Source organism: Pseudopipra pipra, chromosome 6 (assembly GCF_036250125.1).
Source record: "Pseudopipra pipra isolate bDixPip1 chromosome 6, bDixPip1.hap1, whole genome shotgun sequence".
Lineage (NCBI taxonomy): Eukaryota > Metazoa > Chordata > Aves > Passeriformes > Pipridae > Pseudopipra > Pseudopipra pipra.
The window spans coordinates 54380308-54398101 of NC_087554.1; the positions used below are offsets into that span (position 1 = coordinate 54380308).

At 37.4% G+C, this 17794-nt stretch overlaps 1 protein-coding gene across 3 annotated transcripts in view; it reads left to right on the plus strand.

Annotated features, from left to right (window-relative positions):
* The window catches only part of TECPR2 (tectonin beta-propeller repeat containing 2), a 44012-nt gene that overhangs the window by 1666 nt on the left and 24552 nt on the right, over positions 1-17794 (plus strand). Inside the window, exons 2-13 of one of the 3 annotated variants that reach the window (XM_064659204.1) lie at positions 126-277; positions 3362-3646; positions 3760-3888; positions 4297-4428; positions 5365-5522; positions 6612-6924; positions 7731-7863; positions 9120-9584; positions 10241-11235; positions 12782-12965; positions 15020-15193; positions 17382-17562. In XM_064659204.1, the coding sequence (XP_064515274.1) occupies positions 3428-3646; positions 3760-3888; positions 4297-4428; positions 5365-5522; positions 6612-6924; positions 7731-7863; positions 9120-9584; positions 10241-11235; positions 12782-12965; positions 15020-15193; positions 17382-17562 (3083 nt within the window). In that variant the 5' untranslated portion in view covers positions 126-277; positions 3362-3427. The remainder of the gene's footprint in view (positions 1-125; positions 278-3361; positions 3647-3759; positions 3889-4296; positions 4429-5364; positions 5523-6611; positions 6925-7730; positions 7864-9119; positions 9585-10240; positions 11236-12781; positions 12966-15019; positions 15194-17381; positions 17563-17794) is intronic. The other 2 variants (XM_064659205.1, XM_064659206.1) reach the window with 2 other exon arrangements.

Consider the following 17794-nt stretch of genomic DNA (forward strand, 5'->3'; position numbering starts at 1 on the left):
AACATAGCCTTGAATGCAGTATTTGAAAGCGTGTTGTGAACTTTGTGAAATGAGAAGGAAGAAGGACTGTCTGCCTGGTGATTGTTTTTGATGTGGTATTTTTCTCCACTTTATCTCTGCTGCAGGACAGCTGCTTAGCACAAGCTGATTTGCCCTGTACGGCTATTATGTACTTCAGAATAACTGGGGTTGAGTGAACAGAGGGAACATACACATCCAGTTCCAAAATCTACCTGAGAAAATAGATTATATCCCCTGTTTGCCTTGGATTAATGAGGTAGGAAAAACAGATAACAATTAATCCTAAAACTCTTAATAAAGAGGAAGAGAGTACATGTGATGCGCAACTGTCATTAGAGGATATTGAAGACTTTAGAGTCAAAAGCAGAGAATTGTGGCATTTGTGCAGGTGTTTTGAATGTGTAGGCCACATGGGAAATTTTCTAGTCCCTTGTACATTTGTTTTGTATACATAAAATTACTTAATTACTAGTATTTTTAGTAAACTCATGGGTTTGAGCTTTTAGTTACATGTTTTTACACAAGCAGTGCAAGTGTTCTGTTAGTCTGTAAAAACACTCAAGATGAAACTAATTTGTGTATGATGGCAAGAAATTATAGTTTATGAATAAATTTTTACATTTTTTGATTTTACAGGGTGAATGGATTATAGAGAAAAAAAGTGAATTTCATTTTATTACAATTTTTGTCATCAGAGAATATTGAAATAAGATTATATATTATATGAAGAGTGAGAACCCTAACCTAACAGCAGTTTTTAAACTTAACTTAGTATGTGACAAGAAATAATTTCTCTCCTTGTTTTCTGGAGAAGGAAAACTCTACCAAATTTTCCCTTTCTTTAATCTTTTTTTTTTTTTTTAAATTGAATGTAAACTTACAAAACATGCATCAGGTTGCAGATAGAGTTGTAGAGGAAAGAGTAATAGTCTTTTTCTTGATAATACAAATGAGCATATTTCTGTAGTTGGTAAAGAATTACAAAGTTTTTAATGGTTTAGCTGAGCTGGAAGGGGAAGTGATGGAAACAGAGAGGATAAATTCTGAAGACTTGGAAGGTCCTTTGGCAACTGGGGAGTATGAGGTGGTTCCAGCTACAAGAGCAGCTTCAGATGCTGACGGATGTGAATTGTAGGAGTCGCAAAGGGGACTTAAAATACATGAAATTCATGAGACAGTAGCTGGGTAGTGGTGGAAGTTGGACTAGACAGAGGAAGATTTGTACATGTGAGATTCAGGACTGGATTTTATTCTATCTGAAAAAAGGGAAAAAAAAGAATAAAAGACCATGAACTAGCAAAATTACTAAACTTGCAAAACAGCCTATTTAGAACAGCAAATAGGAGACTTTAGCAGTGGGTTCTCTTTTTATTTAGTTGACTGTTGATAGAAAGTAGTAAGTGCTGAAGGAACAGGCAGGAAACCTAAAATAGTGCATGGAAAATAGATGCTATGTGAAAACATTGTGAAAGAGTTGTGATGCACTGGGGTTATCTGTTAACCTACAAAACATCTCTGAAAGGAACTCTTCATTCAGAAATACTTTGGATGCATAAATCAGCAAATCTTTGTGATATTTTTGAAATAGGTGTCGTGAGAGGTTAGTAAACACTAAAGGGGAGTAGAATTGATTTCTAAGCTCTAGCAACCAGTAAAATTTATCACAATTAAGAACATCTAGTAACTGGTGCTAGCTTAGTTACTGGCAGTTTTTGTAACAGATAAAATATGAGCCCAGTAACCAATCTTTATTCCTGCAGTCTTGTCTGACATGGGCTTGCATGGGTAATGCCATGCAAACAATGCCTTTGGATTTAGTGGAATTGTATGTTGATAGCAAGGGCCCAAAGCGAGTGTGCTGAATCCTCTTGCACAATAACTGAAATAGTTTGAAAATTGAGACATCTGAGCTTTTTGCAGTAATGGAGATATGAAACTAGAGCAGCTATTTTTTTTTTTCTAATTTTGTTGATATACACTGTAAGCAATGTGTGAAACTGCCAAACAAATGCCATTTTCCATCCTTAGAGAACTTAAAACTAGGCACAATAGGACATATCACAAATTACAGTAGGAATACTTCATGGAATAATTTTAAGTATTTAGAAGCATTTCTAGTGTCAATTAGTAGACTTCTGTTTTTCATTTCTCTAAGGAAGTTATAAGTTTGCTGAAGCTAAAGAAAATCTTCAACGTTAAGACTGTAAACAACCATAAAAAACTTTTGTCTTTACAGAAGTTCAAAATTCTTGTCTTGGAAAACTACAGGTATTTTTGGCAGATTCTAAACAATTCTGTTGATTGGTCTTGCTCATAGCAAAATAAAATTCTAGAAGTGAAGGTTTCTTTTCTTTTCTGTATTTCAAAGTTATTCATGAGGAGAACTGCTGCAAAATGTTCTCGTCAAGGTTGTTGCAACGAGAAAAATTCTGGGTTTAAATAAATATTTTGAATATTTTTAAGTTTGTCATGGTCATAGCAGCTTTTTCTGAAGAAACCAGTGTGTTATTGCTGTGATGAGCGATGGCTACATTTTTTTTCTCCTCAAAGAAGGCAAACAGACTCTTTGTTTCTGTTATTCTTAGATATTGTCCTCTAAGTATATTTACAGTGTCACTCACAAGCATGAAATTATTTGCTTATCCATAAAAGAAAACATAGACATATGGTACTTTTTTTTCCTGTTTGCTCCTTATCTTTCTAAATACAGTTGCTACATGGATATTTTCCTGGGTCTGTCAAAATGGGATTTCTTCAATTTTTACTTTGCCCCTTTCCTTCCACATTATTTTTATGTTTTGGTTATTATTTGATTGTATAGCAGATGTAGCTTTAAGTGAATTGTTTCTCAGCCATGTTTTTTCTTGGGCTGTGGGGCCTTAAGGAGTGGAGCACAAATACTAATTTGCTGCTTTAATCTTACAGTGCTGTTTGACACAGTCAGTGTCCCATGCTCTTGACACTGGTGGGATTGAGGGTAGAGGTTGCAGATAGATGAAGAAATATATCACGTGGGTTGTTCCATGCCAGAGGCCTTGTGGTCCTTTCACTAGGCAGAGGAGAAGAAATACTGCATTTGAATTCAACTTTGACAAGCTTACAGCTGCTAGAAAAAGTGGTTATCCCATATTTAGTGGTTACCATGCATCCTTAGATGTTCTGAGAAATACACCTAATTCTTAAAAAGAAAGTTCTTCTGAGAATAACTACATTCACTACGAGAGTTTAGCTTGCTTTTCCTTTATAAAAAGCAAAAAGTGAGAATTTTTTAGTCCCTACTTGCTGAATGGTGGCTCTCTGTTAACAAGTAAATGACATGTATTTTGCTTTTGCCTTTCAGATTTCCTTATGTGGTCGAGTAGATGTGTTTATTTCAGCCTTAAAATTGCTGGTGCAAATCCTTGCTATGGCATCTGTGGCTTCACCGGTTATATTTAAGGAATTTTGTCCCTTATATTATCTCCTCAATGCCATTCCTACAAAGATCCAAAAAGGCTTTCGCTCTATTGTGGTGTATCTCACAGCACTTGATACCAATGGAGACTACATTGCTGTGGGGAGCAGCATTGGGATGCTTTATCTCTACTGCAGACAATTAAACCAGATGAAAAAATACAATTTTGAGGTAAATACCAACTTTTACTGTTATCTCTTTTGATGAAGCTGAGTTGCTCAGAATTGATCTCCTGTTTGTGTCTCATTAACTTTGTGAGTTCTTGGTATGGTTTCTTTCAACAGGGGAAGTGTGAATCTATTACTTTTGTAAAGCTGCTGAGTTGTTTTGATGATCTGGTTGCTGTTGGTACAGCCTCAGGTCGGGTTGCAGTTTTTCAGCTTGTGTCTTCATTACCTGGAAGAAACAAACAGGTAAATCTTTGCATTTGGCTAAACTTCTGTGAGGTTTAGTTTAGCCAATCCTAGTAGAGTGTTACTGTGATTCTTTGTAATAGTGAAACACAGCAAGTTTTGCCTGATTAAGTATCTGTGATTATGTTTTAGGCTTCATATGTTAAGCTTAAATGTAAGCATGCTTTACATTGCAAAAAATGTATTTAATCAAATATACTTTTGAGAGATTTCTCCTGTGTAATAACTGATCAATTCAGTGGTGGGGTTTTTGGATTTGCCTTTAGGTTTTTTGTGCTAAATAAACATTAGGATGACCTCCACTTTTGTACTTGATCTCCAATTAAATCAGGCAAGAGCCACTGAATAGACTTTGTGCCTCCATTTCTCTTCACCTCATTCCTGCATTGCTTTGATATTGTTTCACAGCTCCGGAGATTTGATGTTGCTGGCATCCACAAAAGTAGCATTACAGCTTTGGCTTGGAGTCCCAATGGAATGAAATTATTCTCTGGAGATGACAAAGGAAAGATTGTCTACTCTGCCCTAGACCTAGACCAGGTGAGCATTTGTTGTAGAGACCTTAATTCACATTTACATTTTCCTAAAAGAATGCTTATGTGTTTACGTATCTAGCAGTTAGGTAATTGTTTAGTGTGGTGTATTTAATTGGATGGCTTTATTGGTATGTGTACACTTGGCAAAGTGTGTGCACACCCACATGACAACCACTGGATATCCTTCACAACTGCCTTACCTTTTATAAAAAGTAATATATATTAAAAGAAGTAGTGATCCTTCTCTTTTTTCAAATTTCTGTCTGAATAACTACCGTATCTTCCTTCAGCGTTCAGACAGTACTTTCTCTTTTGTTTTGAAAGGGTACTTTTGAAGAATGTGACTTTATAGATGAGGTCATTTTCCCAGAATTGTTCAGCATCTGAGTCTGGAGTGTAGAATGAAACTAATATTTGGGTGCTGCTGGCCTCACATACATGTTACGAGTGAATGGGATTTTTCTAACATCTTGTTTATTATACAGAGCTGGGACGTCAACAAAACAAATGCTAATTTGAATTTCTATATGGGAGAAACATTTAGACAACATCTATCCTAATTTATCTGTGACTGTCCCTCGTGTGCTTTGACAGAAGGGTTTACATTGCCAAATGTAATGATTGTCTCAGCATTGTATGACCTGGCAGTGGAAGAAAACGTGTCCTGGAGCTTCTGTTGATTTCAAGTGAAATGTGTTAGCTAATATTCCAAGAGAAATTGAATTTCATGGTGTGCCACTGTGGCATACACAATCTCCCTCCCTCTTGCCTACATAAATGAACTCCACGTTTTAATATTAATTGAACTTTGGGCAACCACAGTTCAAAAGCTTTTGTTTGTTTGTTTTCTCTTGGGCTTATAAATTTCTTTGGAGTGTTAATTACTACCTTGTATTTTTAGGAAGGTTTGACTCTTGTTAATTGTATGTGTCTTCTAAAGGGTATTTGCAACTCCAGCCTTGTATTGGAAGAGCCATCTTCGATTGTCCAGTTGGATTACAACCAGAAGGTGCTGCTTGTCTCTACTTTACAACGCACTCTACTTTTTTACACAGAAGAGAAATCCGTCAACCAAGTTGGAACACAGCCCAGAAAAAAGTAACCCTCATAAAATCTTGATGCAGGCACATCTATTAATGCTAGCATTTCAGAGTGGATTACAGAGAGAGTGATCTAAGCAGTGAAATTAATACAACGCAGCAGACTGCTCATACAAAGTTAGTTACAGTAGCTCTGTGTGATCAAGCATGAAGTGACAGTTCTACCTATTTAGAGAGTACGTGTTTGCAAATATGTGACAATCGTGTTTTCAAGGCAGTGTTACACAAAAATATTTTAAGATGTTTTCTCATGGTTTAAACTGAAATCACTGCCAGACTTCCTCTGCTGTCCCTCTTGGTTTACTGTGACTCGGTGTGAGCGAGCATTGTAATCAGGTCTGTCTAATGGGTGATGAAATATTTGATGCTAAAAGCAAGTCAGCATCCCAATTTTTCTTATACACTGAAGTGAATTAAAAGGGAAAATGTATAGAAAGCACTTAATTTGACTTGAAAACTAGGAACTTGTGTGGCTTTGACATCTTCTATTGTGTAATCTCTCGGATATGAAGGAAGAGGGAACCCAGTCCTAGAACAGCATGACTGACTATATCTCTAAGTAGAGGACATTGACCCTTGAAAGAAGGTCCCTGATGTATCTGTCCAGGGGTTTGAATAGTAAGAGGGTTTTCCTGGGCAACAGTAATGCTGTTTCTGTGTATGAGAGATGAAGGTTTCAGCAGCTGAGGTCTGTTCCATGCTTCTTGCAACCAGAGGTTATCAGTTTCTTAGTGTTGTTTGGTAGTATTTTGCTTGTTTTTTATTCTGGGAGAGGGATGATGCATAGTAAGATCTTTCTGAGATGGACATAGTGCCATTAAGGCTATGAAGCTTATTAGGAAGAGTCATTTAATTTGCTTAATTGATGTAGTGTCTAACATGCAAAGCTGAGGGGAAACTGCTGTTATTTGGAAGCACTGCTCTTGTCTTACTGTATCTAAATTTGTACTTTGGACATTTGATTGAATATTTTAATCAAAGCACTTTTCTTTTTGATAATTTACGGTTGTAAATTTGTACCATTAGTTTTAAAAATTGTTTCTAAGTCATGTATCTAGCTTTTAAAATAAATTTTTTTGCATTTTAGCACTGGCAAGTTTGGAGCATGTTTTATACCTGGCCTGTGTAAACAAAGTGACCTGACACTATTTGCTGCCAGACCTGGGCTTCGTCTCTGGAAGTCTGATGTTCACGGAACCGTTCAGGCCACATTCATATTAAAAGATGTATTTGCTGGAGGGATAAAAACTTTTGAACTGTATCCTCGTTTGGAACCACCTGACAGAGGAAGTTACAGCTCTCCAGAGAAACACCTTGGGCTTGTTTCGTGCTTTTTCCGAGAAGGATGGGTGCTGACCTGGAATGAATACAGCATCTACTTGCTAGACACTGTGAACCAGGTAGATAAACCTTGTGGGTGCATGTTTTATTTCTTTCTTGTTTTTGTTCATGATGTGCCATGAGACACTGTTTGGGTTATCCATTATACTACTGTGGTTTAACTGCTTACTTAAAATGACCAAAAAAAGACTTTATTCTCTCCCTTTTCAAGTTGTTATTGCAATGATACACCCACAAACTAGCTCGATATGTTATATATAAAAACTACATTTATTTAAAGCTTTCAATTGAGGTGTTAATGTCATAATCAATTCTGATGCTTAGCAAAGCATCTAGAAATTTAAAATCTAGTAATTAATGCAAAAGGATTTTTTATGCTTATAAAATATGCTTGAAACTATTTATTTTTTCCCTTCTACTACCGTTGGTGTCTGCAAAAAAATAAGTACTACACTTTATTTGGTGTAGAGTGAGGTGTTGTTTATTTTGTCTTATTGAAAGTGCATATGGAAGGGAATACAAGCTAGTATCTCTTTGTCTAAATGTATTAGACATTTGCACTATGGCATTCTTCTGCCAACAAATTGTGTACTGCTGAAGTTGTTATATTGTTGCTGCTAGCTGGGTAGAGAAAGTGAATATATCTGTGGAATTGAAATTAGTATGAAAATTAGTTACATTGTGATTAAAGGGCTCTTTCCTGTTGCTTTTTTCTATTTTCTTTCTTTTTGCTAAGATAAAAATCTTTATCCTTTAACTGCATACGTTGATTAAAATCCAGTGAACAGTTTTGTTGAGTACCATGTTTTGCAAACAGTATGGTTATCTGATGCCAATTATTTGTTTCTGTGTTGACTCTTTATAGGCTTTGATTGGTGGCTTGGAAGGATATGGTGATATTGTGTCTGTGTCCTGTACCAACAATGAGATTTTTCTCTTAAAGGGAGACAGAGACATAATAAGAATTTCAAGTAGACCTGAAGGACTGTCATCAATAGGTTTGTATAGATTAGTAAGCTTTAGTATGTACCTTATGGAACATGGTGCTTAGGTACTTTTTTAATATAAACCCAAAAAAACCAAAACCAACAAAACCAACCCAAACCAAAACAAACCCGCACAAAACTCTTCAGATTATTGCAAAAACCTACCAGGTTCTGTAGAGTTGCTTATCTCTTTTAACAGATTATATTTAGAAATCTGGTTTATCTGCTTATCTGCTGTTTTGGCTGTAGTGAGAATGGGGGCATTAAGAAATTAAATATGATTCCCTTTTTTTGAGAATGGATCAGCATTATCCTAATGAGGAATCTCTAATCTGTGCATTTGAGACCTTATTCTGAACCATGACACCGAAGCAGTTTGGATTCCTGATCATGGTTATCCCTTTACTGGTCAGTCTCAATAGCTGAATTGTTGATTCTGTGCCACCTGTCACCACCCACATTCTGGAGAAAATCTCAGCCTTCCTCACAATGAGAAAGAAAGAATAGACAAATAAACAGACAATGCTCACTAAAATTCCAAAAAGAATTTGAGAGTTTCTTTTCATATTTGATGCCATCTAAGTTCAGCGTTTATGTTACTAGAACTCTCTGGAAGGGACTACTAGTGCATTTAAAACACTCCATCTTAGCTTTGTTTTAGCAAAATGCTAGTAAATATGCAATGAAGTCTCATTGAATGCTGGAGAACTTAACCTTCTTATCATTGCATGTTAGTGATAGCTTTAGTCATTTAAGCAGTTCTTTACTCACAGACTTATAGAGACTAAGTATAGTTTACAGGGAGCCTTCTTGAATTATATTTTATTTTAATCACCCCAGCGGTTTATTTGGTAGTTTTCCTTTATTTTTTTCAAGCTACTGAATGTTTGAATGAGGAAGGTAAAGATATAGGATGGCACTTCAGTGTGTGATACAATTCCAAGCTGCAGACCTGTACTTTCTTTATACATAAACATAAATTCAGAATTTTGCTAGTAGAAACTTCATACGGAGTTTGGGGGATGATTTTACTAAAATGTTTTCATATAGATTAACTTACAGGAAGTTTACATTGCATGTGTGTGCAAATATATATGTAGGTATATACATATGTATATATCTTTAAAATTTTGTGAACTTAGAATTTTTTTATTTTTTTTTTTTGCGTAAAGATTCTTTTCTTTCAATACTCTCCAAGGGCTAAGCCCCTACTCACCTGATGCTAGTATTTATTCTTGAACTAGTATTTATACTTTTCTTTTGGACAGTTTCAGATGTGAATTCAAAATTATTGAATCCTTTAACAGATACGAGTCCTAAATTGCTGACCCCGTCATCAGTAGTTTCATCTGTATCATCCAGCCCTTCAGTGGAAACAGATAAAAAAATGGTTACTTCCCTTTTGGTTACTGGTGATAAAAATGGTTCTTTGGTGAAAGATGATCTGGAAACTCCAACGCTGTCTGAGAAAAGTTTTGATAGAATGGGAGACTTGAGCAATGAAATGAGAAAAAGGGGCTGCTCTGTAGTAAGTGAATCACGAAGCAGGAGCAGTTCTGTGAACTCTGTGGACAGTGGCTCGAGCTTTATGATGTGTGCAGACCAACTTTCAGAAGCTCAGAGAGAAGGTCAACTTTCTTCACAACGGTTCAGCACCATCAGCTCTGAAGATTTTGATCAAGAACTCATTGTAAAGCCAATTAAAGTAAAAAAGAAAAGAAAGAAGAAGCAGGGTAGGTCTGGCAGAACTTTCCCTGTCACTGCTTGTTATTAGAGCATGGTCACTTCTGATGCTTCACAGGAGAGAGTGTGTCTGTTTGGCATGCTTTGCTTATGTTGTATTGTCATGCTTCTGAAATAATTGAGGGGTCACTGTGGGCCATTTCTGTTTTGGATGAAAGCCTGTTTTGAAAGTGATAAATTGATTAAGTCTTTTTAGATCTATTTGTTTTATTCTTTTAATTTTGTTTTGCTTCATTTAAACATGCTCAAAGTTCTAATGTATGGATTAATGGCAGCATGCAGTGGACTCTGTTTCCAGTTTTATGTTGGAATTGTGTGATATCTATTAATCCTATTCTGAATATTTGACAGTGTCATTCTTAGCCATTATTTTTAGTTTGCTAAAATAGTGTGAGTACTTGATTGTTTTAATTGTTTACTATTATGGTGTTACAACTTGAAAATGTTTTGCTGTTAAGACTTTTTTTGGCTTTATATAAATCATTTAGTGTTAAGGTTGAAAAAAAAATCAGTACGTCGAAATTTAGATTTAGCTCTGTTCTTCTCCCAGTTATAAAAATACTTTAATTTCTTACTTTGCATTGGAATTTGATTGTACTAATATTATTTACGCCCCCCCCCCTTTTTTTTTTTTTTGTGAGAACAGAAAGTGGGACAAGGAAAAACCACAGCTCTCTGGAAGGCACACCAATTTATGAGCGTCAGCTTTCTGGTGACAGTCCCCATTCATTGAATGCAGACTCCTTTTCCATGACCTCCAGCATAATGAGTGGCAGCATTGATCATTTGAGCACTGGATCTCCAGATCAGGAAAGCATGTTCAGCATGGAGTCCCATACGATCTTGCACGAAGATAATGGTTCAGAAACTTTCAGTGTCCTGCAGTCTCCTGAGTCAGCAACTGTACTAATTAATGAAGAAAATGGAGAGGTGGTTGATTTGCAGAAACTTCCAAACAGTGACAGTGGCATGGGTACTTCAGCTATTATAGATACTTTGACATCTGCATCTCCTCTGATCCTCACAGAAGACTTGACGAGCAGTATTGATGGTGAATATAATGGTAGTGTGGTTTCTGCAAGCAAAGAATTCTGTCCTGGAAAGCTGAGCCAAGAGGAGGAGCAGGATTTTCCTATGTTGTGTAAAATAGATGAAGATTTGGATAAAATGAAGCTGCAGGATACTGAAAAGTCTTTTGAAGGGCCAGACCTTACAGACCAGACGTTTTTGGAACGTGACCATACATTTGGTGTTCAGACATCACTGGCACCAAAGGAAAGTGATGAAATTGGTAGGGAAGACCAGCAGGAGCTCTCCCTAATCCACAGCGCTCTGTCAGACCCTTCTGTGCTCCACTTTGACATCTCTAACGATGTTTGTTCAGATAACGCTTCCATTTCTGGATGGAATTTTGAAAGTGCAATCAAAGCTAAATCTAGTGCTAGCACTGCTGAATGGGTAGCAGACACTCATGAAAGTAAGACTGAGAAATCTGCCTCAAGTGATGAAGAGGATATTTATGGCCATGGATTACCATATTCATCCTCAGAGACCAGCATGCCTGAAGCTGGTGCTGTGCCTGGCTCACAGGATGTGGCCAAGATAAGCGCCGATGAAATGGTGCTGTTAAAATCTGATCAGGTATTTGTTTTCAGTTTAGCTAAAGTACCTTTTAACTTTCAAAAGAAACAGCTTTTCAAAAGCAGCGTTCCTGTAATTACTGTCCTTTAAATCTGTAGAGAGCAATTTTTTTCCGCTTCATTCAAGTAAACAAATAAAGCAAAAAGCCAAAAGCGACACGTAACTCTTACAAAATGTGATGTATCTGACTTCAGAATGGGCGATGTGTGTTTACAATGAAGAGAAGCTGCTCTGGCTGTGTTATTCCCAGCTCAACAAAAATGATGTTAGAAAGCCATCCATTACAGAGTGAGCAGTAAAACCAAGTCATGCTCAAGTACTGCACATTGTTTGGGTCTCCAGTAACCCAAATTCTGTGTGAATGCTGTTCCCAAATTCAACTGACTTCATGGGGAATTAATGCTGATTATCTCACATGGCTGGCTCCTGGTTAAGGGTTATTTTACCTGTAAATACTCAAAATAAGAATTAGTGTCTGTGCCCTAGCCAGCAGTTAGAACTATTTAAAACGATGACAGTTTCTTTTTTTCTGTTATCCCTTTTTCCTTTATTGTTAATTTTCTGTTATCCCTCTTTCCTTTATTGTTATTTTTGTGTTATCACTCTTTCCTTCATTGTTATTTTGTGGATGAATGTTTCCAGAAACAATAATTCTCATCAGACTATAGAAAAGAAGTACTAAAAATTAATTGTAAAATCTGCAAAACTGCCAGACTTACTGGAATTTTTAGCAGAAGTCTGAAGAAGGAAATGCAGTTCTTCTAAACTGGGGGTTTTTTAGGTCTGTGGATTTTTTTTTTTTTTTTTTTTAGATCTGTAACAACCTTGAATTGAGAGCAACCAAGAATTTGCTCATAAAGGCTGAGTTACAAGTTGGTGGTGTCCAGCCTAGTAACAACTGCAGCCCAAACTGTAGAAGGCTTCTATTTTCAGGTTATTGTGTTCTCTCACTGTGACATGTTCAGAAAGGCTCCGCTAATCCTTTCATTGCAGGTCACGTGTGCAGTGCTTGAGTTCATGGCACACAAGCCATCAAAATTTCAGATAGCAGCCTGCAAACCAAACTTCTGCAAGACGTGGGTCCTGTACCATACAGAGAGTATTGGAGTTGGATATTTAGCTGTCTCTGCACTCTAGCTGTCTTGTTCCCTTTGCTCATCACTTCCTAGACAATGAATAATTTCCTGCACTGAAGACAGACTGTAGCTTTTTATGTTATTCCTTTTTTGCACCTGCCATTTACTTTAAGTATGTGTTCTTTAACTAATAAGAGATTTTCCACTTTTTGGAGGTGGATGACAGTGTGGAGGGGTTTGTTTTTTTTGCTAAAACTGTTGTTCTAGCAGTCTTATTGTGCAGTACACAGAGAACACTGACAGATGTAGTTTTTATTTTACACAAGGCAAATTTATTCATTGATTAAGGTTACTTAAGATTCTCAAGTTCAGCGTTTTTTAATCAAAACATGGGAGGTGCTGTACTTATATACCCGTTTTCTTGTGCAGTGGGAAGTCACCTGACACTGTTCTGACTGTACAGTTTTTAGTTTGCAGAGAGCTGGATGGGGTACTCTGGGCCTGGTTATGGCATCCTGAGCCTGGTTGTTTCAGAAAAGTACATTTGGTGCCTGGACTACCGAGGCAGCCTGTACTGCAGTGCCCTTCCTGCGGCCGGGCTGCGCTGGCAGAAGTTTGAGGATGGAGTCCAGCAAGTGGCAGTGTCCCCGTCAGGTAGGTTGGTTTCTGCTGCACTGTCACCTCGAAAACTTGCATAAACTTGGGCATTTTCTTTGCTTTTTTTTTTGTTTAATTAGATTAAACTTGTAATTTTTGAGATTACAGATAGAGTTCAGTGCAAATGTAATTTCCACTTAGGCAGTTTATTGTTTTTTATTTAAGTACGATGTTTATGAAAACTTGGTTGTTTATAGCTTGTTTCACTTAAAAGTAATGTGTTGGTTTTGTTTTTAAAAAAAAAACCTCACAGTTACATGACTTCACTACCTCTGCATCCCATGTTGTAGTATAAGTGGCTGTCTTTCTAATGGGTTCACGTTGCATTTTGGAAGATTTTCAACCTGCGTTTGCCTGATTGAAGTGAACTTCAGAAGTGGCAGTTCAATGGTAGGCAGAGATGAATGAAGAGCTCCCTTTCTATACAAAACCTTGAGTTTTGTTACAGAACTAGAGAAATTCTTTACTGTGGGGGTGGTGAGGCACTGGAACAGGTTGCCCAGAGAAGCTGTGGATGCCCCATCCCTGCAAGTGTTCAAGGCCAGGTTGGATGGGGCCCTGAGCAATCTGGTGTAGTGGAAGCTCTCCCTGTCCATATCAAGGGGAGTTGGAACTAGTTGATCTTTAAGATCCCCTTCCTCCCAAACCATTCTGTGATTCACAAATTTAAAATTCTTTTTGTTGTAAATGTTAAATTGCTTTTGCATATGTGTGGATTTGTTGATTTGATTTCTTTTTAAATACTGAAGAAAAAAATGCCTTTTAAGGTTTGATGCATTTGCATATGAATTTGTTCTGAGTGGTTGGGAAGGAGGATTATGTTGGATTAAAAATAAGTAGGTTTTGGTTATAAACTTGTCACTTTTGGCCTTCCAGATTGTTCCAAGACTGGTGGGAAAATACAAGTTTCTCAGCTATTTCCATTACTTTGTCTTCTGCCTTGCTGCTACTTTTCTTCCCTGTCGTTTCTAAAAGCACATGTCAATCTTCCCTTCTCTCTGTAGGGGAAGAAAGAAATTCTATTTAATCTGTAGCAGACCTTTGTTATGGCTAAAACAATTTAGGAGTAGTTGTACTAGGTGAGATCTTAGGTTCACCCAGCTCAGTATCTTACCCGTGAGAGTGGTCAAAAGCAGGTCCCTGCAGAAAAGTCAAAGCAGTGAGCATGTGTGAAGTGTGCCCTTGGTAGTTTCAGGCTACAATTGGTGGCTCAGAGATTTCCTGGGCAAAAGGTTGTTCTTCTGTTTTTACTATCCTTCAGTTCCAGGAACTCACCTAGCTTTTCATTGAATCTATGGAAGCTTCTAGCATTTTTGCCAGGGATGTATTAATGCAGGAGCACGTTAACCACAAATGTCACAGTGGAATCAAATGCTACCTTGTGGAATTATTCAAAGGAGATTAATATGACAATGTACTGTTCTGGTATGAACTAGCAGTTAAGTTTGGGCTTCTGTTTGGTTTTCTTTTTCTAAGCTGTCCTTGCTAATTCAAATGAGGGGAGAATTCTGGAGAAGGATTTGTGCAGTGGCATTGCTGAGTAACGAGAAGGTAATAACACTGCCCAGTGCAGGGTGGCCAGCACCCCTGGTCAGTCACTTGTGACTGGTCCACAAAAGCTGTGATTTACTACTAATATTTGTGAAAGGTGAAAGTACCAAAATTAAACCCTTTTCCTTTATGCACCAAGGATGCACTAGACTAGGACAGAAGCAAACCATGAACTTCAGTCTCTCAGCATTGGCTCTGACATAGAACTTGTTTGTTAGTGTTCAGTGTTTAACTGAGGAAAAGTAACTTGCATTTGAATATTTAAAAATCACACATATTCTAATGGTATATGCATTTCAGCAGTTCTTAGACAAGTTAGTCACTGCTCTGGTCTTGCTTTTAAAAAAAAAAATTCCTAGTGTTTTTTAATCTTGCATTTTTGTTTAATGCTACTGCTTTCCTTTTCCTCTCCCATTGGTTTGGATGTAGGTAGGACACATCAGCTGAGTCTGTTACAGTAATTGCTGAGTGCTGTTATGTTCTCTCAACTCCTCACATAGGGGCTCTTCTCTGGAAGATTGAGCAGAAGACTAACAAAGCCTTTGCTTGTGGAAAAGTAACTATAAAAGGAAAACGCCACTGGTATGAGGCTTTACCCCAGGCTGTATTTGTAGCTTTAAGTGATGACACCGCCTGGATTATCAGAACAAATGGAGATCTGTATCTGCAAACAGGTACCTGAATTAATTACAGGCTCTTTGAATTTTTGCAGGCTGAGATCATTAGATTTCAAATCTATAGGATGTCCACAGTTTGCTGTAAACTTTTATCTGCAGCCAGGACATAGGGAAGCCTTTTTATCCTGAGAAAAGTTTGGAAACAGTTGTGAAGTTCTGTGTAATTAGGAGAATGGAAAAGCCAGTTCATGGACACTTTTTATGTGTGCCAAGTGGAGTACCTACAGTATAGAGAGTTTATGACATGGAGAGGATATAGGATGGATGCAGAGAAATGGAAAGGGATTGCAGAAAATATGAAAATAATATCCTTGCTTTGGCAATGGTATGGTGCACTGAAACAACTGAGCCTTAAGTGCGTTTTCTTGATTTAGGGATTTTAACAGTTTTAGAAGGACTTTGAAAGGCGATGAGATACTGTGTGGCTGTTCAGAAGGAATTTAGGTATGGGGGCAGAAAAGGGGAAAGTATTTGTATTGTGTTTTGAAAAGCACAGATCTCTTGAAGGTAAGAGTTACCACTTGATAATGAAATTGTTCTGAGACAGATCATGAAGTGCTTTGGAAGTATAAACAAGTGGTATGTATTTTATGTGATAGAGAAAGCAAAGCCATGGAGGAATGGAATGGGCTGTGGAGCAGCATCTTTACAGCTGCCTTCTTGTTGGATGTGAATGAGGCAAGGACTGGAAAAGGCATAGTGCAGTGTCAACTTTGAAGTCATGGCCATAGTTTTAAGTTCTTCAGTGAATAGAAGAGGATGCATTTGAAGGTGTTATGCAAACGATATTAATGCTAAATACAAGGAGCAAGGATGAAGGTACAAGTTTTAGAGTTAAAGGAGAAAAGTATCAAGGACTCCTGGGCATGCTGGTGTTGCACAGAGAGCTGACTTGGTAAGGAAAAATTACCAATAATATGATGAAGGAATTACTGGAGAATGAAGAGGAAGACTGAGGTAAAGGGGAAACTGTAAGACATTCTAAAGCAGGACAACATTTCAGAGTGGCTGTCAAAATTCTCATTTACTTTTAATTTTGGCACTCTTCTATTTTCTTTTTTAAATTTAATTACTGTAGCACAATACAGAAATTCTTCATGATTAAGAAAACTGTTTAAGTACACATAATTGTTTTGAAGATAATCTACTTAAATTACTTTCTTTTAATTAAATGTAATAGTTACAGAGAAATCAAGTGGCCCTGCCCATGGTCACATACATAGTGCCAGCCAGCTTGGATAGTGGTGATCAAGAGTGAACTTTTGATGCCAATCACACAGGGCTCTGTGGAGGTTTGAATCAACGCTTTTCTGCCCTGTGAGAGATTGGTTTGATTACATCAGCTTACATTCTGCTGGTTTTAGGCTCCTAAATTTGTCTTTTGATGCAAGAAGTAAATTTGCAGTATATATGTCTTGTTAATGTGAGACAACCAGTGGAAATTGTTTCTCCAGGATTTTTTCATTCCCTTCACTGTCTCATCTAACATTTATAACAAAAGTGTGTGCTCAGAGGTTTAGAAATGAGCATTCTTGTCAATTTAGAGTATCACATAGATGAATCTTTTTGTACTGGCTTTGGCAGCATAAGATTAAACAAGAACTGTGTCTCCTGAGGTGTTTTACATGGAGCTGTGTAAATCAAGCTTCAGTGTAATTGTGAAGAAGATATGTTCCTATAGATCAATATATAGATGTGTGCAACGTGCCTGTAAAGCTAGCAGAACCTCTCTGCTCCTTTCAGTACTACAGACTGTGGCATGCTCTTTTGCAATTGCTCTGCAGCCACCCTTCAGATCAGGTTGCTTCTCTCCCTGGCATGTTTTGGGCAAAAGTTCTTCCTTTACTGACTTTTCCTTTGATGCTTCTGTCAGGTCTAATAGGGATTTTATAAATGGAGATTCCTGGTACTGACACTAGAGGGAGAAAAGGAACAGAAATGACAGGACGTGACTAGTGGGCCCTGCAGGATGTTGAAGGATGTACAGTGCTTTATTTCTTAAAATGTAAACTCACCTATATTAGAGGAAATTATTAATAGTTTGTAGAAAAGAAATAATGATCAAATGACAAATGTTAGCGTGTCAGGGATATTCCTCTTCTCATTTTCTTTTGCTGAGTTGCTTTATCTCTTTTTGTTGCAAAAGCCAAAGTTTGTAAAGCAATCCTCATTTTTTGATTTCTAGGCCTGAGTGTGGATCGTCCTTGTGCCCGAGCAGTAAAGGTTGACTGCCCTTATCCACTGTCACAGGTTACATCCAGAAATAATGTAGTGTGGGCCCTGAGTGAGCAGCGGGCCCTGCTGTACCGGGAGGGAGTGCGCAGCTTCTGCCCTGAGGGAGAGCAGTGGAAGAGTGATATTGTCAGGTAATGGCACTGTGGTGGGACATTTCTTCTTTTATTAAGTACTGCTTCATGCCATAATGGCTTTGATGAGCTCACCAGTTATTTGAGTTGTGGGGGTTTTTTTTGGGTTTTTTTTTTTTGGTTTTTTTGTTTGTTTGTTTGTTTTGGTTGTTGTTTTTTTTTTTTTTCCCTGAGATTAAATCTCAGCATTTTCTTGGCCATCCAGTCACAGATTTTTATAAATACTTTGTGT